General features: G+C 48.8%; 1 protein-coding gene across 5 annotated transcripts; it reads left to right on the top strand.

Moving 5' to 3' along the window:
• The first annotated feature begins 1,457 nt into the window (after positions 1-1,457).
• On the top strand, positions 1,458-25,385 carry znf384a (zinc finger protein 384 a). Of its 5 annotated transcripts, none has more exons than XM_079522337.1 (12): positions 1,458-1,576; positions 4,939-5,000; positions 5,450-5,747; positions 7,809-7,934; positions 9,346-9,479; positions 9,592-9,668; positions 18,012-18,236; positions 19,541-19,708; positions 20,599-20,677; positions 20,895-21,053; positions 21,297-21,686; positions 23,208-25,385. In XM_079522337.1, the coding sequence occupies exons 2-12, from the start codon at positions 4,944-4,946 to the stop codon at positions 23,238-23,240; spliced, it is 1,746 nt and encodes a 581-aa protein (XP_079378463.1). In that variant the 5' UTR covers positions 1,458-1,576; positions 4,939-4,943; the 3' UTR covers positions 23,241-25,385. The 5 variants fall into 5 exon arrangements, with proteins under 5 accessions (XP_079378463.1, XP_079378460.1, XP_079378461.1 ...); XM_079522334.1 differs by having other exon boundaries at positions 9,313-9,479; XM_079522335.1 differs by having other exon boundaries at positions 9,313-9,479; positions 21,297-21,709.

Genomic DNA, 25,385 nt, shown 5'->3' with positions numbered 1-25,385 from the left:
TAACTCTGTTATAAAGCAGAAATGGTACCCTTAATGAGCATTAGTGAGGAGGACCAATTATGAAGATGATATAAGGTTGAAAATGGGTGAATTGCTCCTTTAAGCTTCTATAGACTTCTAAACATAACTATTGTCATTTTGACAAACTTTTACAAACTTGACAAGAAATATCTGATAATCTGAGTGCAAATTGTTTATACTAGAGCGGTGCCCGTTGGAGCTTCTACAGCGGTGCCCGTTGGGCACTGGCCTACTTGGAACGATGCAAGTTGGAAATGTATGCCCCACCCAGATATTATGTCTGTCCCTTTTATGCCCATATATGGACTTCTTTGTCCGGCATGCCCAAATATGGAGGCTGAAGTTGGTGGGGCGAATGGTTCTCCAGTTACGTGGATTACACACGCACGCACACACACAAACACACACACACACACACACACACACACACACACACACACACACACACACACACACACACACACACACAGAGAGAGAGACTTGGTGCATTTATAGTTAGATGTCCTGTTTCAAATACGACTGTGTCTCATTCTTGTTTTTCTTAGAGCAGTGGTTCCCAAAGTGGGGGAGTTCCAGGGGGTCCCCAGCTAAATGATAGTTAGGTAATAGGAACCAAATGGACCCTTATGGGTCTGTAACTCTTGAGTGATACAAATGGAACCAAATGGACGGGTCCATTTGTTTCCATTTGTACAGTACACTCTCTGAGTTAAATTAACATTGATATTACAATATAAATTGGGGTCTTAGAGGTAGAAATGCCATTAAATGGAGGTCCGTAGCCTGTTGCATGTCAAACTGGGGGTCCTTATGGGGGTCTTTGGCATGTATTTTCCCATGGGGGTCCGCAAGCTAATGAGTGTCATTTTGGGGGTCCTTGACATGAAAAGGTTTGGGAACCACTGTCTGAGTATTGCCACCCGATATCCTCCTGAGTCCTGACATTAAGCACTAAAAGATAGATGAAAGATGATTGATTGACAGGCAACAACGAACACACTTGACCACTCTAACCGCATCAATTTGGGTTGTCATGTGTAAAAGAAAATGTAGAGCGTTGTGTTAAAAATGTAAGCTTTCTGTCACTGACTGTCCAAGACCCCTAGGTGTGAATGTGAAATACTGAGTCCAGACATAAAGATATACTGTATATTCGAGTAATTTGCACATTATCTATGCACACACACACACACACACACACACACACACACACACACACACACACACACACACACACTTATATATTTTTCCAAGACTAAAGTCCGTACTGTTCTGTGCATAGTCTGTGTCTAGTCACTATACAGAACGATTACAGAACCCCGCGCTGAGGAGCAGACCGGATATTAATAAACCGGAAGGGTACAGCGGAGGAATCGAGCAGACCCACAAGAGAGAGAGAGAGGGGGGAGAAAAAAAAGAAGAAAAAAAAGAAAAGAAAAAAAGAGAAAAAAAAACATCTGAGAGAGGGTTCGGCCGGGGGGGCGGATCGCGGATTCGGACAAAGTTTGCGAACTGTCCCCGGTCCGTGGACGGTCCCGGGACTCCTCGCCAACCGGTAATATTAACACCGAGTTGTTTAGTAGTGAGCGGTGTGTTATTTCATTTGTATGTGTGTGTATATGTGTGTGTGAGAATTAGAAGTGTGTGTAAGTGTGTGTGAGCTGCTGCTGCTTGCTTATCCCCGCCGTCTCTCTCTCTCTCCGCCGCCGGAAGTCTGCATGCAGTCTAGCGTCTTGTTTCCCTTCTCTTCTGTTTGGTTTTTTTTTTATTCCACACTTTTTTTTTCTCTTTTTTTATTTTGTCACGGAGGGAGAGATGGACGGACGGTGGATGGAGAGATGGAGGGGCGCAGTTATTATTTAGTAACAACAGCAGGGAAGGGACGTCCATGGTTATTACTATAGCTGCACTAACGTTAACTGCAGGCCTCGCTTTTGTAGCGAAGCTAAAGCGAACAAAAGCTGCAAAATTAAATGGAGGGCAAGTTAGCACAGTTGTTGTTTTAGGAGAAGGATATATAGCCCCATGTTTGTTTACATCCCCGGTGCGGCGATCAGCTGATATATATAGCCTATACTCATTTTACACTGCGAGTGTAATAAATGTAACCAAATGGCATTTGGTTACATTTGTTACACTCTCAGAGTTAAAATGGATAAATTGAACGCAGGATCTTTTTTACTGTACAGCCAGCTAGCCCTGCTACAGCTGTGCTCCCCATCAAAATGGCGTTCAGTATGAGACATACAGAAATAACTCCCTCATCCTCACATGTTTGACGCAGAATTGTCAGCCATTCCAACTGATGAGAAGTGTATTTTATGACCACCACTCCACACACAACCATTGTGTATTACTTATTACTTACAGGCTGCAGAAGGAGAAGACATGGAAAATGAAATCATAGCATGCATGCCAGATGCATTGCTCTGCTCAATGTTGTCTGTATAGTACTGTAGATTTGAGTTTAAAATGTCATCTTTCAAGTCCATTCTCCCCCTTTTAACCGCAGTAGGCCTACTGTGCAATTGCATTTTGCATGCATGCTTTTTATGTGAGCAATATATGGCTGTGCTTGACAATCACTACAGTATCTTCACATGCATACAGTAGGCTATGTGAAGGAAAACAACAACAACACAACACCTGGTGACCTATTGCATGAAAAAATGCAGTATGTCAAATGAAAAACAATGAAACTGAAACCTCCACCACTACACATTACACAACCACACGTTTACAGTATAATACAACTGTCTCAATTCTCTCTTGTCTCACTGGGAGATGGATTGAGACAGCAGGCTTTCAGAAAAGTGTAGGCACTACGCACTAGGCAGTGTTGTTTCCAGCAAACCATATCACAAAAAGCATGCATGTGCCATTTTCATCACAAATTCACATGACACACAGATGTGTGTTAAATCAATGTATCAGTAGGCCTATGTCATGTGTTGGAATATGTTCATAAAAACAACTTGGGTTAGTGTTACTTTCAGCAGACTCAGCAAAAAATAATAATAATAATTAAAGCACAAACACAAACCATATACTGTATAGGGTATATGGTGAGTGGAGAAGTGAGTTTACTGTCGTTTAACGTCAGTTAATGCAATCAGATAGGACTTTTTTTTTTGGATGTATGGCTGTCAAGGCCAGCAAGTAGTTTTTTGCCACTCCGTAGGCTTTCCAGCATAACTTACGGGAATGATGTCACGCGCATACCCGGCCTCTATACTGTATTTGTCATCTTCAATTTAGACACAAATGTGCTGTAATTGACACGTCCTTAGAGTGCAATTTGACAGATAACCTGTCCTGTATGGTAACAGCATAAGAGACATGCATGGGGCTATTTAACCCATTAAAACCGAGCTTGTAGATTTGCTATTTTTTTTAAATCGTGAAAATGTGTAGAAATCTTTGAATATTATATATATATATATATATATATATTTTTTTGTGTGGCTTTCGCCTTTATTTTATATATTGTTTTTATGGAGGGATAGACAGTAGGCTGACAGGAAATGGGGAGAGAGATGCAGTGAGGGCTGTCGGGATCGGGAGTCGAACCCGCGGCACACTGCCAGACTGGATTACCAGCCAAGGTGCCTGGACCGCTGAGCCACGGCCCAGGCCTGAATATTGTATTTTTAAAAGCAAACATTTTTAACTAAAATCTTGGCTTATGGTGTCCTTCGAACAAAATATTTTGAGATGGGGGTCCTTGACATGATATGATATGTTTGTTTGTAGAATCGGCCTCAGGTGTTAATGGGCTAGCAACAAAGCAGAAAGCCTACATGATTACGATTACCACATGAGTACCATTAGTGTTTTCTCAGCACTGTTCTGAAAATTAGTTCTTTGACATTCTTCCCTCCAAGGATTAAAAATCTTTGCTTGATTCCTTTAATGTCCTCCTTTCTGTACATTTGTTGCTTGTTTTGTTGTTGTTTGTTTTTTTCCAAGAGTTTTTAGGGAAGATATGAGTACCACAGACGAATAACAGTCTAAGTCCACACTATTGATCCATAATATATAAACGATAGATAAGGGTTCAGGACAACAAGGCCTTTTCGTGGAGGGGTCAGTCTGAAATTTGGACTTAGACTGTTTTTCGTCTGTGGTACTCATATATTCCCTCAAAGAGCAAGAGCCCAGTCGGGAAACAATTTGGTGTCCACCAGCTAGGGCTTTCACTTCTAGGGATTTTTACTAGTTGACTAGTTGCCTAGTTTACTAGAAAAAAAACGTATTTATTCTTTAAAAATAATAAATAATAGTTGTACATTTAAAAACTGTATACATTGGTAACTATAACTATAATCTTCTAGATGATATTGAGGCCTACAAAAACGGGGGGAAAAAAAATAATAATAATAAAAAAAAAAATATATATATATATTCTTCTTTTTCATATCAACTAGTCAACTAGTGGATTTACTAGTCGACTAGTTGAATAGTCGACTAGTTGCTTAATTTCAAAGCCCTACCACCAGCCAATGTGACTCCTACATTAGCATTTGTACCAACCAAATTATTTTTAATTGAAAGGGGCCCAAAGATTATGGTTGGTCACCTGCCAAAGGTAAAATAAGTAAGAAACTCACCAGTGAAAAGTGTGCCTACAGTATATATTTGGTTAGTGGCTGGTGTTAATTTCCCACAGTTTTCCCCACTGTTGAAAGCAGTCAGAACTTTATGTGTTACAACTTAAAATCAGTCATCACAGAGGAGAGGATGTGCAGAGAGGAAACAAACCAAGATGATTTGAAACGCAAGCTGTGCATGGTCTCGTTTGAGCTGAAGGAAAATACTACACAAGAAGTAAAGCAACACGAGAGCCTCGAGGAGGAGGCAGGAGGCGAAGGAAGTGAGGACGGGTGTTTTGCTAAGTGTGTTGCTTTTTAATTACAGAAATAATGGATGAATCCTACTCGTCCTACTTTTGGTCTCCCGTCCCCACTGTACAAGGACAGGTAGAGAGACAAACTTATTGTTGGCATTGTCATGACATACACATGGTGTAGTGGTGCAGTATAAAGTGCTTGGGTGATGACATGCCCCGCAGGCGAGTACTGCCAGTTTGAGTTGACTCAGTCATAATGGTACTGAATATTTGATTGCATAACACCAGTGAGAGACTTGACTCAGCATAATAATGTCGTTGATAACACTAACGAATAACGCTCGCATCGACTGGTGAAGTTGGCTAAAGCACACACACGTGACTATTTTCTAGTTTGACTTTGATGCTCTACGAAAACAATGTTGTCTCTCAGCCATCTAACAGCTCCCTTGTCCCCCTCCCCTCTTCTCCTCTCATCTTTTCACCCCCCCCCCCCATACCTTCTCATATCTTTCCTGATTCCCATCCTTCATTCACCACCCACTCCTTCCCCACAAAATCCTCACACGCCCCGTTTAGATCGAAAACGCCATGTTCCTGAACAAGATGAAGGAGCAGCTTGGTCCTGAGAAGGGAGGCCCTCATCCATCTTTCCCTCACCCCTCCTCCTCCTCCTCTTCCTCCTCCTCCCACTACCAGACTGCAGTGCTCTCCATGGACATGATGGGGGCAGGGGTGCGGGTGGTCCCCAAGCAGGAAGGGGGCACAGGCGGAGGGGGAGTTCCCCTGAGTGCAGTCGGGGCGCACCTCCACCAGTCCCACGTCTCCCAGAACATCACCATGGTGCCCGTCTCCTCCACAGGAATCATGACTGCAGGTGTGTGTGTGTGTGCGTGTGTGCGCGTGCGTGCGTGCGTGCGTGTGAGTGATCTGCCTGTCTTTTTAGTATATTGTCCTGATCTTTTGTTCATAATCTTATCCTTGTGTTTAGACATTCTTTTGTGATATGGCACATGTGCAGTATGGTCGTGTAGGAAATAGTTTTGTTTCCATTTTCTTTTCATTAATGGGCAATTGTAACTTCAGTCCTAGGAACCTAGGATCCTATCCAAGTTATTTGTCTGGTATGGCAACCTTTCATTTGCCAGTCGCATTCAGCGTAACTTTATTTAGTTACATGGCGTTACCATCAAATTGTCTGAGGAAACCATGCCATAGATTAACTGTTCAGTGTCATTGAGTAAAATTGCAGCCTTATGTGCTCCAAGTGTTACCGATGGCATACAAGTGCGAATTTGTTGCATCTATTTTTATGGAAATTTGTTGCATCTATCATGGATAGATAGCTAAATAGACAATTTGACAATTACCGTTGCACAAAGTCACTCCAGATTGCAATGAGTGTCCCTTCAAACTAAGTCACTTAACCATGATGACAGGGAAGGAAAGCCCATCGATGCCAAAACATCACACAGGCTATTCCTGGTCACTCTAGATAAGATCATATATACAGCATGCAAAGGTGTGTGTTTACAGGACAAGCTACTCCTTGGCACAGCAAACCTTTAATGCTTACTGAGTAGGACTATCATAATTGTAAAAGCCAGGATGCATTAACTGGTGGGTCTGGAGACTCCCACGGTCACAAATTATTTACAAAAATGTAAATAAATATGGCAGATCTGTAACAACAATGCTTTACTTTACACTATTACTACTTGTCCTACTACTTGCATTGTCCTACTACACACCACTACTACTAACTAAGTAGTAGTGGTAGTAAATGTACTACTAAAGTGTGAGTGGAAAATCGTCTATTTTATACAGCAGTGTCAAAATGCTGGCACGTTCTGAAACTTCTGATTGAGCATCGAGTTTCAATGCAAAGTCTATGGAGAGAATTGTCGCAAAACCTTTCCATGCCCTCTATGGAGACGAACGTCTTAACACTTTTCCATGGAATCAACATGCTTCAAAGTTGGGAAAACCTCAACTTTAACGGTATCAGTCATAGCCCCCTTAGCCCCATGTCACCCACCAGGGACAGAATATTTTCTCTATGTCTGCCATATTTTCTCGCTTTCAATTTGCAGCTGCAGTGCTGTGTGCAGTGTAGTCGTCGCTAGTTGGCGTGAATAAGCCTATCTCACAGAATTTCCCCGCCCCCCTTAATACGCCCCCTTTCGGGGTTAGTGGTGATAGCGTGACGTCACTCCATAGACGCTACATGTTAACAAAGGTAATTTAAGAAGTCTACGGGCCCTATTATGCGTGTCTTAAGTACCAGGTCTTATGACTTAACTTAAGACCTGGAGGCGTGGTCAATGCTGTTTGGCCACTCAGAATAGCCAAATGGCATTGATCACGCCTCCAGGTCTTAAGTTAAGTAATAAGACCTGGTACTTAAGACATGCATAATAGGGCCCTACAACTTTTGTTTTCTCAAGGTAAGGTTTGTTCTATCTGTTCGAGCTGATTTACCATCTTGTTTGCTTCATAATAATATTGGTCTGTCACATTTTTACATTAGAAAATGTACTTAGATTCTCCAGAGAAAAAAACGTGTAAATGCTAATGTTAAAGACACCACTATTTACCGGAAGTGGGCGTGGAAAGCGGGCTGTGAGATAGGCCTATTAGGCGTTAGGTTAGACAGATTTAACACAAGCTTAAAAATGCATGGGGCATCCCTAATAATGCCTGTTGGCTCAGTCAACCTGTGCTTCATACGCCCCACCACCTCACCCCCACCCTCTGTCTGCCCCTCCTTTCTTGTCTCCCCTCCCCACTGCAGTGCACTGTAAAGGTTTAGCAGGAATGTCCAGATTAAAGCTCACTCTCTCATAATGGCTGCAGATGAAACATGAACCACAGGGTCTGATGAATGAAATGTAAAATGTATATTGGGCTCAGGTCACAGTGTCTCTCTTCCTCTCAGCGGGGTTAGTCATCACCACACCCCAGGGCACGCTGGTCCCCGGCGCCTCCACGCAATCATTTGTAGCTGGACCCCACACCGCCACCACCATGATTTTGTCCGCAGTCCACTCCCATTCAAGCACAGGTAAAAAACAAACAAACAGGGTCAGGCACAATTGGCTTTTCAATTCAATTTTCAATTCCTTGCGTAGGTTTAAAATGGAACTAAAGGTGCAGGTTGCTAATTTGTCTGTAATTGAGTAAAGATGAGTTTTCTTGTTTTGCCAGCTACTAAGCCATGTAAAGAACAATAGTTCTGCAGGTTAAGGTTCATGTACAGTATTGTTTGAATCCCTCCAAGCGGGGATTCTGCTGAGCATGTAGACACTTTTTTAACAACGTCCTTCCCCACGTAGTTTGCATTCACATGCCTAGGCTATTACAGCCGTGGTCTTCAGCTAGCGGACGCTGAACAGGTTCACTGAAACAGTTCAGGGGTTGAGCACCGTGTCCACATCACCTTGACAGTACTTGAGGAGAATCGGAAGGTTAAATGACGACTAGGTTTTTTACTTAGTAACTCAGTACAAGTTAAAAGACCACATCCTAAATCTACTGAATTGAAAATTAATTGAAGCCAGCCCTGAAGTGAAAACAACTTGAGACACACCCCCCTCCGTCCCTGTCATTCATTCTTTGCTTTTAATGTCCAGTCCACCTTCTACTGACCCTTCAACTCCCACTTTCCCGTCTGTACACCCAGACGAGTCTTGATGGATTTCGCCTGCTTTTTTCCCCAGTGTAAATCAATAAGACACATCATGGGCAGTATTATGCGTGTCTTAAGTACCAGGTCTTATGACTTAACTTAAGACCTGGAGGCGTGGTCAATGCTGTTTTGCCACTCAGAATAGCCAAATGGCATTGATCACGCCTCCAGGTCTTAAGTTAAGTAATAAGACCTGGTACTTAAGACACGCATAATACTGCACACATGTGTGTGCAACATACTGTACATAGACATAACATACCTACTATAACCAACCCCTTGACTGTCACACAAACAGGGATGGAGTTGTTTTTCTGATTTTTGGTGTGCAAAATCTCAGGTTTCGTGGTGACATAACTCTCCTTCCGTTTCCGACAGGATGTTTTCCAACGACATGAATGTTTGGCATTGTCCTATCGCACACCACACGTGTCACTCACTCACGCACGCACGCACGCACGCACGCACGCACGCACGCACGCTCGCACGCACGCACGCACGCACGCACGCACGCACGCACACACACACACACACACACACACACACACACACACACACACACACACACACACACACACACACACACACACACACACACGTCAAGTTTGTACAGTTTCTAATGCCTGCTGTTACTACCTGTCTCTCCCTCTCTTCCACCCGCTCCAATATACAAAACCATCCTCTCCTTGGTTCTTCCTCTCATTCCATCTCATCCACATTCCTCTCCTATCCCCCATCGCCATCCATGTTTCAGACAAGAAAGACAACATTGCTGCCTTTCCCCCAGGCATGCCAATGCCAGGGAAACGAGGCAGAAAGAGGAAACAGGTGATGGGCAGACTAGGGGGACTGAGCGGAGTTTTGCCACCAGGAAGTGATGCGTTAATATTGGCACACCTGGCTGCCGGGGGACAAATAGGGGTGAGTGTATGTTCTCCTTTCTTCTTCAATTTAGCCCAACTATATTTTGATGTTAAACAGACAGTTAAAAATGACTGCTCATTATTAACACTTGATTCTGCTGTTTTAACAGCACCACATTGCTGACCCATATGACCTGTCCAATGACGAGGATGAACACACCAACAAAGATGGCCCCAAATCCTACAGGTAGCCGACAGGACTGGATTGACTGTGACCTTCTAAGTGTGTCACGTGCATTATGTCCTTTTATACTGTATAGACAGTTTTATGTACAAGTCATTGATGAACATTTTATAGGCATGTCCCTTTAAAGTGTCACACACAATGTGGACTCAGCTATAGAGGGCACTGAACAGTGCAGTCAGTGAGGCCAGTGAATGAGCTCATGTTGAATCATCAAACTATATCCAGTTAAAAACAATAAAAACTAGAACATTGTGCTTATTAGAGCACAGACCTCCACCAAGGAGTGTTATTGTGCCATCAATGTAGCACTGTATCCACTGATTCTCTATAGACTGAATATGCAAACTGGCAAAGCGAATTGATCCAGGAGACCTCGGCTCTCCTAAGACAATTGACAAACCACCCACCTCCTTAGGCTAACCATGGACCCCATGGTCTGTGAACAGCTAATCTCCGGCACCGTTAACCCGGTCGATGTCAAATTTTGCACACACACTCCCTGGATGCCAACGATAAACCTCTGCCCCAGAATTTCCAGAACGGCCTGTTATAGCGCCACCAGGAGGCCGCTTTGTGCAAAACAAGTTTTTGGACAGTACACCTACAGATTTTGTCCAAACATCACGCAAATTGGTACACAGTCTCTCTAGAGCCATTCAACGATTCACTAGTAAGAAACCACACCACTGTTCAAGATTAGTAGTATTTATTTGCACAAATGAGATGTGGGTGTAATGATGAGGAGCCCTGGGGAGGGCGAGACTGAGGATGGGGATGTAGTCTCGAGAGCTTGACGGCCGACCTGCTCACCCGGGAGCGGTCGGTCGCCTCTGCTCGGACGCTGCCCCCCCGGGGGCTCCTAGGAGAAGGAGAGAGAGAGAAGTGTTAGCGGGGCAATGCTTAGGATGGAGGGGGTTAGTTGGGGAGGAGGGGGGGGAAATCTGACAGCGCGAGGCGGTATCAAACAGGTAAGTAAGATATGAGGTGTGTATTTATGCTGTGGGGAATGTTGCGTGATTGGCTGCGCTGCCGTGGAGACGCGGGTGAACTTGACGAGGAGATAGGGATGGGAGTGATTTGGGTTGAGCAGTGGGTGGTGTCCACTCCTGAATCTACGTTGAACACAACTACATTTCACTAGTAAGAAACCACACCACTGTTCAAGATTAGTAGTATTTATTTGCACAAATGAGATGTGGGTGTAATGATGAGGAGCCCTGGGGAGGGCGAGACTGAGGATGGGGATGTAGTCTCGAGAGCTTGACGGCCGACCTGCTCACCCGGGAGCGGTCGGTCGCCTCTGCTCGGACGCTGCCCCCAAAAAGTCTGATACGAACCGTGGGGCGGCCGGAGGATGGAGAAGGTCTCTAGCGACCGGCGCGTGGAGCCTCCCGTCCTTGGACCCTCGGTCGGGCGAGGAAAAACTCCCTCGAGGGGAGTGAGGGAGAAACCTCGGGAAGGACCGCGGAGGAGGGGACCCCCTTCCTGGGCGGACGGGCTAGGCGGAGTGTGGCCGTTACGGTCTGCCTAGCTGGAGATGGGCGTTGCGTACGTCGTGGAGGTTGGACCGGATGTATGTGTGGTATGCCTGGGAGGACCATCTTCCCAGGACGCGGATGAGGTGGTCGGAGAGGCCTCGACTGGATGCGGAGGAGGCGGCGCCGATGCGGAAGGAGTGGCCGGAGTAAAGGTGAGGGGGGAGACCGGAGAGGGAGAGAACCTGTCGGAGGTGATGGTGGAACCAGAACCGGGTGGCGACGGAGCCGGACTCGGTGATGAATAGGGGGTCTTGAGGGTTGGCGTGGTAGGATCGTCTCGTGGTGACGTGGCGGAGGAGGGGTTCGTAGGGACTGAGAGGTGAGTTCGTCTTGAAAAGGTGGATGGAGGAAGAACGCCCTAGCTGGTCCGTCTTGCTCCGTTTGAGCGTGAAGGTGAGGGTTTCGGAGGAATGGAATGTGATGTCGGACAGGCTCGGGTGGAGTGAGGGGTCGTACCGGGATGAAGAGGACGTGAATTCTGAACACCGCAGGAAGGCGAAGAAGGCGAGCAGGAACATGCACTCCAGCGTGGAGGAGATCTGAGGGGTGAGGTAGCCGGCGCGGAGAGTTTGTAGGCAGAGGAGGAGTAGGTCTGACGTCAGAGGATGGCGGCGAGGCGGGACTGGTATCTCCTGGCGCTGTAGGCCGCGGAGCAGCATGGAGAGGTGGGGATGAGAGGTGGCCGGGTTTGGAGATCCGTCTAGTAGACGGAAGAAGAAGTTGATGCCGCTGAGATAGACGTGCAGGGTGGAGGTGCGGAGACGGAGGCTGGAGTGGCCGTGGGTGAGGAACGCGGCGAGGGTGGTGACGTCGGACGAGGGGAATGGGATGCCGGTGTGCGCGTGAAACCTCTTGAAGGTGTTCCAGGCGGTGAGGTAGCTAGAGAGCGTCCGGGGGGAGAAGCCGTTGAGGGCGTGATGACGGGATTGCGTGATGAGGTGGTGTAGCTGGGGGTTCAGAGGAAGATGGTCTCGGAAAATGGAGGAATGGGTGCTGGATGAAGGTCTGCTCCTGGAGCCAGCTGACGAAACCTCTGAAAGGAAAGACGGGAGAGGGAATCAGAGATTAGGTTGGCGTGCCCGGGGACGTGGGCGGCGCGGATGATGAATTGGTGCGTGACGGAGGTCCAGGTGAGACGGCGAAGGAAGGGCATGATTTCGGGGGAGTCGGAGCGGCCTTTATTGATGATGTGTACGGTTGCCTGGTTGTCGGTGTGAATGAGGATGGACTTCTGTGCCCACTCGTGACCCCAAATGAGCGCAGCCACCACTATGGGATATAATTCGTGGAGTGCAGAGGAGGGGTGAGTGGTGGGGGGGGTGAACGCGAGGAATTCGGGTGACCAGGCGGACGCGAACCACCGACCTTGGTGGTAGGCGCCGAACCCGAGTGAGGGGGCCGCGTCGGTGTATAGTTGGATGTCGTCGGGGTTGGAAGTGAGTGTGTCGTAAAAGAACGTGATGCCGTTCCAGTGCGAGAGGAGGTGAAGCCAGAGGCGAAGGTCGGTGTGACAGGAGTGGTCGATGGGGACTGTGTCGTGCAGTTTGGGGACGGAGTTGGCGGTGGAAAGGAGGTGGGAAATGAAGGGACGGCCTTGGGGTATAATGCGCATGGCGAAGTTGAGGTGACCGAGCAGGGCTAGGAGTTGCCGTTTGGTGCAGGAAGGGGCCAGGAGGTAGTTGTGCAGGAGGAGGGTGATCCGGTTCAGCTTATCTAAGGGGAGGGAAGCCTTGAAGGCGACTGTGTCCAGCGTGATGCCTAGGAACTCGAGGGTGGTGGACGGGCCGATGGTTTTCTCCTCGGAAAGAGGGACGCCGAGTTCTGTGAATACTTGTCTGAGTGTGGAAATGCCGTGTGCTGGGGGGGTGGAGGGGGGCTCGACGATCAGGAAGTCATCGAGGAGATGAATCAGGTGGGGAATGTGGTGGTTGTTCAGGAGGATCCAACAGAGTGCTCTGGAAAGGGAGTCGAATAACTTTGGGCTGCTTTTGCATCCGAACGCGAGCCTGACGGCAAAATAGTAGGAGCCCTTCCAGAGCACTCCGAAGAAAGCCCAGAAGTCGGGGTGTAGGGGCAGTACTTTGAAGGCATTTGTAATGTCCGCTTTTGACAACTGTGCCCCGTGACCGGCGAGGTGAATGAGGGTTATGGCGTTGCTGACGGTGTGATATGACATGGAGAAGTCGTGGCTGGGGATGGTGCTGTTGATGCTGGGGACGTGAGTGTTGTGAGGGGAGGAGAGGTCCAGGATGAGGCGCTTCTTCCCCGAATACTTCCTAGTGGCCACGCCGATGGGGTTGATGCGGTACACGGGGAAGGGAGGCGAGTCCAGGGGCCCCATCATGAACCCCTCCTCCACCTCCTTGGCGATTAGCCTGTCGACGGAGTCGGGGTCGTTGATGGCGGACTGGAGGTTGTTGCAGGTGTGGGAGGTGGTGGGGGTGACGATTAAGCCGGGGTGGAAACCGTGCGTGAAACCGTTAATTAGGAAGTTGACGAACGGCCGGTCGGGGTGGTTGCGGAGGGCGGTGGCGAGGGCTGGGATGATGATTGGTGTTTTGAGGAGGCTGACTAACCATGAAGGGGTGGGGTTGTGCGGGCAGGTGGTGCGTGAGTGAGGTCCCCCGCAGAACGAACAGGTGTGTAGGTAACGGCAGTTGGCGGCGACGCAGATAGATCCGTTGAAATTGTTACATATCTGTCGCCCTGACTGGTATAAGAGGGGCCTCCCTCTGCTGTCTTGGGCATTGGAGGTGCGGGCGGGATCGGAGGAACGTGCAGGCTTGGGAATTGAGGGGGGGGGTGGGGCTGCCGAACCGGTGCGGGAGAACAGAGCTGGGATGTGGCTGGAGGTGTTGGCGGGGGCCTCTACTCTCTTGTGGAGGGTCTTGTTGGGTGCCTTGTTGGAGGCCCTCTGGACGGCCGTGGTGCAAGCGGCGGACGGGTGGGACGGAGCTCCGCACAGGTCACATGAGAGGGAGGCCCTGGCCGCGAACACCCTGCAATAAAGCTCGTAGTCCAGGACCCCCCAGTATGTGCCGAGGTTGAGCTGCTGCACGCGAGCCGCCGCCTGGGTTGCGAATTGGATGTGGTAGTTGTAGAACCCCGTGCCGCCGAACCGAATGGCCAGGTCCAGCACCAGGACCAGGTACTGGTCCAGTTCGGCCCGACGGCCGGGGTAAACTACACATATCACGTCCCTGAGTAGGGAGAATGTGTAAGCGAACTCTGAGGGGGTGAGATCTCGGGAACGGGAGGGGAGGGACTGGCGAAGCTCGGCTAGGAGGCCGAAGGGGGTGGTTATTTCCCTATTGCGGAGGGGGTCGGATATGGAGGGCTGGATCAGTTCGGCCAGGTCGATGTACGCACCGTTGAGGATTTGCTGGCGGAGGGAAGCGGTGACTGGGGAAGGGCGGGTCGCTTCTGACAGGGGGGGAACGGCTGGGGTGACGGTGGCCAGGGAGTTGGAGGGGGCTGAGGGAGAAAAATGGCTGAAGGTGCCGGGTCCCTGAAATGTGGGGAAAAGGGTGGGGAGGGGATACTGGGCGGACGTGCGTGCGAGTTGTGGCTGGGAATAGAGGGCAGACAGCATGGAGAAGAGCTGAGCCGGTTCGGGGAGGTGGGCGGTGGGAGGAGCGGACTGGTGGGGGGGAAATGAGGTGGCCTGAGGGGGGTGCTCTGCGGGAGCCTGGGGGAAAGGCTCGGCGGGAGCGTGGGACGAGAGCTCTGCGGGAGCGTGGGAAAACTGCTCTGCGGGAGCGGGGGGGGCCTGCGCACGGTGGGTGATGCTGACCGTGCGGTGGGGGGGGGGAGAGGTTAGGGGCCACTCGTCATCCGGGGAGGGGGGTGGATGTGCGTGACGACGGGACGTCCTGGAGCGTTGGTTTGGGGGGGGGGACTGGGGTGGTTCGGGAGCGGGACGGCGCCGGCTGGATGCGCGGCCCCTGGCTCCGCGACCTCTGGGTGGTGCGTAGCCCCGGGTCGAGCGGTGGGCTGCGGTGCGCCGGTCGGGTGGAGGCGGGGGGGGCATGAGGTGCTGAGCCTGGGAGGGGGACGATTGGGGGTGCACGTGGTGCCGGTTGGGGGGGGAAGGCTGCTCGTGAGCCTGGGGATGGCCGTGGGCCTGGGATGGGGACGAATGGGGGTGCACGTGGTGCCGATTGGGGGGGGGGAGGCTGCTCGTGAGCCTGGGGATGGCCGTGGGCCTGGGATGGGGACGAATGGGGGTGCACGTGGTGCCGATTGGGGGGGGGAGGCTGCTCGTGAGCCTGGGGATGGCCGTGGGCCTGGGATGGGGACGATTGGGGGTGCACGTGGTGCCGGTTGGGGGGGGGAGGCTGCTCGTGAGCCTGGGGATGGCCGTGGGCCTGGGATGGGGACGAATGGCGGTGCACGTGGTGCCGATTGGGGGGGGGAGGCTGCTCGTGAGCCTGGGGATGGCCGTGGGCCTGGGATGGGGACGATTGGGGGTGCACGTGGTGCCGGTTGGGGGGGGGAGGCTGCTCGTGAGCCTGGGGATGGCCGTGGGCCTGGGATGGGGACGAATGGGGGTGCACGTGGTGCCGATTGGGGGGGGGAGGCTGCTCGTGAGCCTGGGGCTGGCCGTGGGCCTGGGTTGGATTGGGGGTGGGAAGCACTCGGTGCTGTCCGTGCGGTTGGGGGGGGGAAGACAGAGTGGGGGGCGCTCGGCGCCGGGAAGAGGGGGAAGGGAGAGGAGGGTGGGAGGGGGAAGGGGCGGAGGGCGCGAAGCGCTGCTCCGAGTGTGGATACGACACGGAGTGCCGATCCGGGGAGTGCGGGGAAGGGGGCGCTCGGCGCCGGGAGGAGGGGGAAGGGAGAGGAGGGAGGGAGGGGGGGGGGGAGGGACGCACTCGGTGCTGTCCGTGCGGTTGGGGGGGGGAAGACGGGGTGGGGAGAGAGGAGGGACGCACTCGGTGCTGTCCGTGCGGTTGGGGGGGGGGAGACGGGGTGGGGAGAGGGGAGGGACGCACTCGGTGCTGTCCGTGCGGTTGGGGGGGGGGAGACGGGGTGGGGGGCGCGTGGCGCCGGGGAGAGGGGGAGGGGGGAGGAGGGTGGTAGGGGGAAGGGGCGGAGGGCGCGAAGCGCTGCTCCGAGTGTGGATACGACACGGAGTGCCGATCCGGGGAGTGCGGGGAAGGGGGCGCTCGGCGCCGGGAGGAGGGGGAAGGGAGAGGAGGGAGGGAGGGGTGGTGGGAAGGAGCCTCCAGGGGACTGGAGGCGGAGCCGGTGTGAGAAGCCCGGGTGGGCGTGGCCCCGACGGTGGCTGGGGGCTGGTGGAGGTGAGCCACGTATGCCTCGAATAGATCGGCCTTGCGGTCCGTTCGGAGGAACGGGACTCTGTTTGCCGCGAGTGTCTGCTGCAGGCGGAAGACCGTCCACTCGGATATGGACGGTCGGCCTGTTGAAGAAGACGGGCGCCCCTGTGATCCGCCGATCGCGGAAGCGCCGTGGCGAGAGGTGGACGGTCGGAGTTGTTTGTCGGCCTCGGGAAGGCTGGATGGCGGCTCCCGTGGCTGTGCTGGAGAAAGCGGTTCTGAAGCCTGGACTGCGCTAGAACCGGGTCGGACGGAGGCGCTTGTTGCCGGGACTGCCGACGCTGTCTCGGAGCGTGGCGAGCCGTACCATTCCTCGTCTCCCGAGGCGTAGAGCTCGAATTCGTCGGACATGGTAGCGGCGGACAAAACGCGCGGATTAAATTTGTGCTCTAATGTAACGTGAACTCACTTGCACTGCTGTATTAGCTTTATAAACCGTATATAACAGCAGTGCTGACAGTATGGATCGAGGCGAACGTAACGTGAATGAGAGGAGGAGGGAAAAAAAAAAAAAAAAGAAAGAACGAGGAGCTTTACCTGACAGTTTGGTGGCACGGAGCCGTATCAAACGATTTGGTATGGTTTCGAGAGATCTGACAGCGCGAGGCGGTATCAAACAGGTAAGTAAGATATGAGGTGTGTATTTATGCTGTGGGGAATGTTGCGTGATTGGCTGCGCTGCCGTGGAGACGCGGGTGAACTTGACGAGGAGATAGGGATGGGAGTGATTTGGGTTGAGCAGTGGGTGGTGTCCACTCCTGAATCTACGTTGAACACAACTACATAAAGTGTCTTTCAGATTTCTCAGACTCCATCATGATTGGCTAAGATTGGCTTCCAAAGTTTTCAGGAGTGCTCAGTTTCAAACAAAATGCTGCAAATCATGGACACATCGTGTGATTTCCGTGAAATTGTGCACGCACATTTCCACTAGGCCGAGGAAGAAATGCCACGTGAGCATTTTCAACTCAGCCTCATGGTGGCGCTAACTGCACGGATCTGTGGATAACTTTGTATGCCAACTCCCTAGAGGCCAAGGAAAAACCTTTGCCTGGAATTTTTCACATCTGCTCTTTATAGCGCCACCAGGAGGCCGACATATGTAAAACACATTTTCTAATATTACTCCTTCAGATTTTATCCAAATTTCACGCAAATCGGTACACATGCTCTCCATAGTCAAGTGATCAAGACGCGTTTGTTTGATTTCTCATAATCCACCTTCATTGGCTTCTAAACCTTTCAGGAGTATCCCGCTTTGTACCCGTTTAGTACAAATTGCCACAATTACACACACACACACACACACACACACACACACACACACACACACACACACACACACACACACACACACACACACACACACACACACACAAAACATCCTCCTATGCAATCAACCCAGCCAGGCAATTACTCAAAAGAAATCATTCCATATGTCTTTCTCCCATTCTTCCTTCCTTCCAAAGATGCAGGATGTGCGCCGTGACGTTCTTCAGCAAGTCAGACATGCAGATCCACGCCAAGTCGCACACGGAGGCCAAGCCCCACAAGTGCCCCCACTGCTCCAAGTCGTTTGCCAACTCCAGCTACCTGTCCCAGCACATCCGCATCCACAGCGGGGCCAAGCCGTACACCTGCTCCTACTGCCAGAAAACATTCAGGCAGCTCAGTCACCTGCAGCAGCACACACGGTAACTGGAGCTGGGCTGCGTGCGTGCGTGCGTGCGTGCGTGCGTGCGTGCGTGCGTGCGTGCATGAGGGTGGAAAGTTGGAACTGTACCCGGGTTCAAGGCACACATCTGCCCTGTTTTGGTATCCTTGGTCAAGCACTATGCCCAAACTGTCTAGATGTGGTTAAGCCAACCGTCATGGCATGCTACCCTTTCCAGTGTGACCCATTAACACTGGAAAAGAAACTGTGAATATATCATTGTTACTGTTTTTGTGTGATCACATTGTAGCAAATTCACCACTTATTTTACGGCAAGTGGTCAATCATACATTTGCATTTCAGTCTAAAGATGTGACCCAGACTGAGTAACTTAAGTTAAAATGCATGATCGGTTAGTGGTTCAGCGTCTTTCTCGTTGGCACTTTTGGACAAAACTGTGATGAGCGTCGTAGGGCTAGAACTTAAGTTGTGACATTTCCGTTAAACCATGAAAACTGGGAAACCACTTTAACCATTATTTTACACTTATTACACTTATTTACACTATTTTACCTATTCAAAAATAGCAGATATACAAGCTCATATTGCGTCACTTTGTGCTGCACTACAAGCTTATGGATAAGCCATTTGTTCATTTTATTTGATTTATTTTTTGTGAAGATGTGTGCAAATCTTTGAATTTTTTACTCAAATCTTTGCTTCTGGGGGGGGTCCCTGGAACAAAACATTTTGAAATGGGGATCCAAATACATATCATTTTGGGGTCCTTGACATGAAAAGGTTTTGAGCACCACTGATATATTGGAACATACGGTAGGTTTCTTTCAGAAAACTGTCTCGGGTCCACCAGCCCACTTCACTCCCCATCCCCATTTGATGCCCTTTCACCATTCTGTTGCTGTACTTGGCTTCCCCTTGTTACGTGTTTACGGTAATTGCCCTTATCGCCACACCCTGTACATCTGTAGGCCCATTAAGTTTGAAGTGACAGATGTACACACTTCACTAGCCTGCAACTTGCCTCAATTTACATTTCAATCTGGCTGCAGCCGACACAGACTGCACATAAACTAGGGCATGCTAGGCGAAGATAGCGACTGCGAGAGAAAGAGAGAGAGAAAGAGAAGGGTGACGGTGCTTGCTGTATGTTTTTGTTCTGTGTTATCACAACTCAGACGCAGCACAAAGGGCACACTGTCAGACTAAGTCACTAAGACATGATGTATCAGCCCCTTTATTTAAGTTATCTCAACTTATGGTTCTTGTTTTCTTTCTCTCTCTGTTTATCTCTCTCCATCCCCTTATCCCCCTATCCCTTGTTAGAAACCATACTGAGTCCAAGCCCCACAAGTGCCCCCACTGCTCCAAGTCGTTTGCCAACTCCAGCTACCTGTCCCAGCACATCCGCGTCCACAGCGGGGCCAAGCCGTACACCTGCTCCTACTGCCAGAAAACATTCAGGCAACTCAGTCACCTGCAGCAGCACACACGGTAGGCGACTTGGCTTCGCCCGGACCCAGAGAGATGTAGTTTAGTTTGTTATAGCTTCTAAATGCAGCCCTGTTCTGTTTGCACTGTGGATGCAAGAACAGTCATGCCGGTAGCTTGGTAATACTTAATTAACAAGTAGGCAGAAACCATCTTTGAAGCCTTTTTTACAGCAGGCCAGGATAAACAAGGGATAATACACATGAGTGGGTGGATAATGGGTGGATGGAGGAATGGATAAAGAAATATAAACATGTCTGTTGTCAGAGTTGAAATACCCCAAAAGTGTGCCTTCTATCTTGGCATACAAAAGCAAGATAGAAGGATGAATTGTCATATAGCAACCATGTCGCTCCCAGGCACTTTGAAATAACCATGAGAATCAACCTGCTAGTGGTTTGTTACGATGGCTGTTGATTTCAAGTTTCAACCCCATACGAAGATTAGTGAGAAAATTGGAGGGGAAAACAGGAGGTATAATTCAATGGAGGGGCACTTTAGCCCTTTACATTAACCCATTAAAACCTGGAAAGCATCTGTGTCATTCTAGATTTTAGCTATGCTTGTCCGTCTTTATGGCATGCTGTGTTAACATCCTCCATTTAACAAACTTGCGTATCAGACATGCAAAATATATGAAATAGTAAATACATGTTTTTCCTCTTGGCTTTGTAGGAACTCTGCCATACATAGATATAGAATCCACTTTTTTTGGACACACAACTCTTTTCACATGACACAATGAATTAAAGAAAGCAAAAATGATGTAATCAAGCTAATTTCATAGGTGATTTTATATTGTGTGTGTGTGTGTGCGCGTGCGTGCGTGCGTGCGTGCGTGCGTGCGTGCGTGCGATCGTGCGTGCGTGTGTGTTTATGCATGGTTTCTGTAGAATCCACACCGGTGACCGGCCGTATAAGTGTGTCCACCCAGGCTGTGAGAAGGCCTTCACTCAGCTGTCTAACCTACAGGTGCCTGCCTAGCTATATTTTAGATGGGGGGATCTTTATTGAATTAGCATGTCAACATTTTTTAAAGCAGATGTCACATGTTCCATTCTTAAATTCTTAAAATACAGCTGATCTGCATTGGACATCACATCAGGGAAGCTCTGACATCTCTCCTGTCTCTCTCTCTGTCTGTCTGTCTGTCTGTCTGTCTCTCTCTCTTTCTCTCTTCCCCTCAAAGTCTCACCGCCGGGCTCACAACAAAGACAAGCCGTACAAGTGCCACAACTGTAACCGTGGTTACACGGACGCTGCCAGCCTGGAAGTGCACCTAACCACTCACACGGTCAAACATGCCAAGCTGTATTCCTGTGGCCTCTGCAACCGATCCTATACCTCGGTAGGCTTTGTCAGTCAAACCGGTCACTGCCAAAAGAAAGACCTGCCCACTTCAAACACATTCACAGCCAGGGACAAACTTAAGCCTAGTGTATATGTCAACGTATGTCTCTCGCTGAAAGTAACTGATTAAATATTTTTACTGTTCACCCCTGGAATAGGGACGCTAGGGTTCATGTGGTTAAAATACTTTAATCTATTTCTTCCCTAGTTCATCATCCCCTTTGTTTCGTCCCTCCTACAGGAGACGTATCTGATGAAGCACATGCGGAAACACAACCCGGACCCTCTGACGGTGGCGGCGGCCATGGCTGCCCAGCAGGCCCATGGCCTGAACCCGGGAGACCTGGGAGGAGGTCGGGGGCGGGGCCGCGGGCGCGGCCGGGGAAGAGGACGAGGCGGCGGTGGCGTAGCGGGCCAGCTCTCCAACCAGCTGAACCACAACCAGAACCCCAACAACGCCGGCAGCTACCAGCAGCAGCCCACGGAGGGCCAGGTGGTGCAATGCCCGTTCGACCTGCACCAGTACAAGACGGTGGCGGCCAACGAGATCCAGTACAAGCCGGTCAGCGTGGCGGACCTGACAGCGGGCCACAAGGACCTATGCCTCACCGTCTCCACCTCTGCCATACAGGTGGAACATATGAACTCATAAGGGTGAATTTTCTTTTTCCCCCTCCTCCTCCCGCCCGCCCTGTCTTGTAGCGAGTCACTACGCTGCGAACATTTTGACGGGTCAGATTCAGTGCTACGCCAGAGTCTTGTTTTTTCATAAAACAAATAAAACAAATTGTAGAGGAGGAAGTAATTTGTTTCCGATTGAACTTCAAGAACTTCCTTTAATCAAGTGGCCTTATCTTGGAGCTAGTGGATCTGCCTTATTCAAGATTTCACTTGAGTTAAACTAAAGGCCCATTTCACTGGCAAACATACATAATTGTCCAGTTTCAATGTGTCATTTGGGCAGTGTTTTGATACAGGAATATTAAAAATGGAGATTAGCTAATTAATTCAGACTCCATTTGACCTAAGACTCAGCTTCCATTGTTGGCTTCAGGTTTGCAATCAAAGTGTATTGAACTGCATTCAATGTCATTGGTTGCATTATGTTCCACTCCCTCCCTTCATTGCTGCACCTATAGCGTCTCTCCTTCGCTGTGAGTAGGTACTGTAGGTAGAGATATAGCTAGCATTGAGCTAGCGTTAGAATTGGACTGTCAACCTGTCAATGAACACACAGTTGGGCATTTACCCACAATCAAGACCAACTAGTAGAGAGGTGACTGATGAAAAGAATTTGAGTGTTTGTAAATATGAAGCCAAGGATGCTTTCAGTAGAATTGTTGCACTTGTGCCATGCCAACAATGTCAAATGGATTTTAGCCAATGGAATGGGTCTTTATAGCGAGTTTTGAAACTTTAAAAGCATTGGAAACGGAAAGTGGGTTTGGCCCATTTGCAGATTTTCTCTGTTTTAAGAACATTAACATTCTAAACCTAGAGGTGTGTATAGTTGAGCCGTGTCGCCCAAGTTTAGTTTAGATTTTGTGTTTTTTTGTTTTGTTGCAGCACCCTCTGGTGAATTGCAGACAGCGTGACATACAGTCTTGTAACAATAGTTGTGCATTGCTACACGGCTCAACTAATAATGCCAGATTAAATTACTTGTTAGATGGATTAAATTTGGCAGTCTTCTCCTTAATTCCTGGCTCTACTGCTGATCTGGAATACGTTTAGGCTTTCTGACCACTGTGAATACGACAGTATAATGGGTTCTCTGCGCTAGCGGTTTACGCGACGGCATCTTGAGAATAAGATTTACTTCCCTCCAATCACTGCTGTTTTATGTGGAGTGGAGATTGAATTGTAACTGATCTGACCAGCTGCATCTCGTAATTTTTTCATAGGTGGTTCACTTCGGACCATCAGATGTTCAGTGTGTCTTTTGTATTATTTATACCTGGAGTTACTGTATTCAGTCTTTTTCAAATACAATCTGATAACTGGATGCATGGTGAAGCTATGGAAGATGCCCTAATCGCTCTTGGTTCCATTGTAAGTGAATGGAGGGAAGATGATCTTAGTCTGAATTTGCATTTACACTGGGAAGTTGGACATGGTGAGAAAAAACTAAAACGAAACTCATGTCTTGCAGTGGCACAGGCGAAGTGTGCCGGATGATGGATGATGGATGTGGAAAAAGAGCCAGCCAGAGAAGAGACATGACAAACGGAGAGGGGAGCAGGACAATGAGCGTTGCAGAATATGACACACACACACACACAAACACACACACACACACACACACACACACACACACACACACACACTGGGATCAATTTGCTTTACAGGATGCTGATCTGGTCTGGATCTAGAGCAGAAAATGCTGTGTGCTCGCGTGTGTGTGTGTGTGTGTGTGTGTGTGTGTGTGTGTGTGTGTGTGTGCGTGCAGCCGTGCACAAATGACCAGATACAGTAGACCAGATCTGACTGGTTAATTTGGAATTTAAACCATGTGTTTCACTGGGCCTGGTGACACAAGTTTAACACACACATGGAGGGCTGAGTTTCCAAACAGCATTTACTTAACTCCTCAAAGTGTGCTGTCAATCACCCCCCCCCACCGCCACCCCCCACCCCAACTCATCTCCCACCCTGTCGTCTCATTTCCATAGCAAAAATTCACGTTGCGTGGCTTGATTCTGGAGATCAGAGTGAGTATTTAAGAGAGCGGCTGTTTATAATTGGTTACGCACCGCTGTCAATAGACGCCGGTGAAAATAGACGCTCTGTAAGCTGTGATGCATTGTGAGCTTGTAGGTCAGCTATTTTCAGTGCACGACTCCGGCACACAGCCAAGCATAAATCACTCTGAAAGAGTCACATTGTGACAGAGCCAACAGTGTTGAATGACTAAAGTACGAGGAAAACGTAAGTGGCTAAAGAAAGGGGGTGGAGTCAAATGGGTTGGATCGGGTCAAAGGAAAGCACTTGATGCGCTTCATCTATAAGTTTGTCGTCATTGTACTTTTTTGTTATATATCATGTATGTATTTTTCTACCAACAGACGAATGGGTGAACAAACTTGAGAGAAAGTGAAGTGAGTGTGCTCATGTGCTGTATGAATGTGAAGGAAGAAAGACACCACCAACAGAGTAGTCATTTTATTATTTTGTATTATTACTACTCAAAGAGACCATTTTCCATTATATTCCAACTCTAGTCAAGCTGACTGTATTGAAGCATGGCTAAAATAGGAAGCGGTGATTGTGTGACAAAAATGTCCGACAGGTACTGTTATCAAGTTTGTTTTTGTTATCTTTGAAATGTTTCATACAAAATATAACTACATTCATTATTATAATTGTATGCAGATGTTATCCACATTATTATCTGAGGCATTATTGTATTACAATATCCTGTACGTAAACTAGATAGAAAATACATTTTTCCAGTCATAAAAGGGAAGTATGTCTGCTGTAAACCATATAGAAATGAATGGAATTAATTCACAAGTAGTACCAATTCATTGGTTGTGTCCTGGATCACCTTTAGTGCATAGACTGTGAACATTTTAAGGAGCATTCAGTGATTTGGGTGATTTGGAAACCCCCAAGATGTGCACATGCACGCACTACAGTGGGGGGGACACGCAACAGGCCAACAGCACACACACCAAGGCCCGCCCCCACTCGATGATTGGCGGAAGGCCCCTCTCTATCTTGATTGGATGAAGGCTGGGCCACCTAGCCAAAAAACGAAACCTACGTTTTTTTTACCCCAGGGGTTAACTGGGGACAGAGAGGAACTTTATTTATCACAACAAAACAAAAAAAGAAGTGATATTTGAATTAAGTGAAATCACTGAATATACCTTTAAAACGATGCTGCTTATGTTGGAGTAGCGGTTGTCTTTATATACACACAGGTGCTATATACAGTATGGGCTATTTAACAGGTCTGAAAGGTGTGAAACTGGATTATTGTTCAACACATAGCTTTTAGGCCAACAGGAAGGTGATCTGGGACACCAATTCCATTTCTTTTTTAAATGTAGGTTAATCTCCGCCCAATAAAAAAAGACTCATTCTCAAACAGGCTGTTGGAATTGGCTGGTTCTCTTAATGTGTCCTTGTATTTCATGACATTGTATTTTTATGAGAAGTAACACATGTTCTCAATATTCTTGTTAATGTTGTTATTTCTTATGCTCCTGATATTACAATTATTAACTACCCTCTTATGCTACACTTGCATACTGTATGCACAGTTACACTTCTAGTTCATCTGAATAGACTGTTTCCTACGGAAGGACATTAAAGATTGAGAAAC

The sequence above is a fragment of the Electrona antarctica genome (assembly GCF_951216825.1).
Source record: "Electrona antarctica genome assembly, chromosome: 15".
Lineage (NCBI taxonomy): Eukaryota > Metazoa > Chordata > Actinopteri > Myctophiformes > Myctophidae > Electrona > Electrona antarctica.
The sequence above is the reverse complement of the archived record's forward strand: the minus strand, read 5'-3'. Positions and strand labels throughout refer to the sequence as shown.

Bases quoted from the DNA above. Each gene is read 5' to 3' on its own strand.
- znf384a (XM_079522334.1), top strand. From the start codon at position 4,944: ATGGATGAATCCTACTCGTCCTACTTTTGGTCTCCCGTCCCCACTGTA. The intron at 7,935-9,312 runs GTAAAAAACAAA...TCCATGTTTCAG, and splicing joins CCACTCCCATTCAAGCACAG to ACAAGAAAGACAACATTGCT. The intron at 20,678-20,894 runs GTGCCTGCCTAG...TTCCCCTCAAAG, and splicing joins CTCAGCTGTCTAACCTACAG to TCTCACCGCCGGGCTCACAA.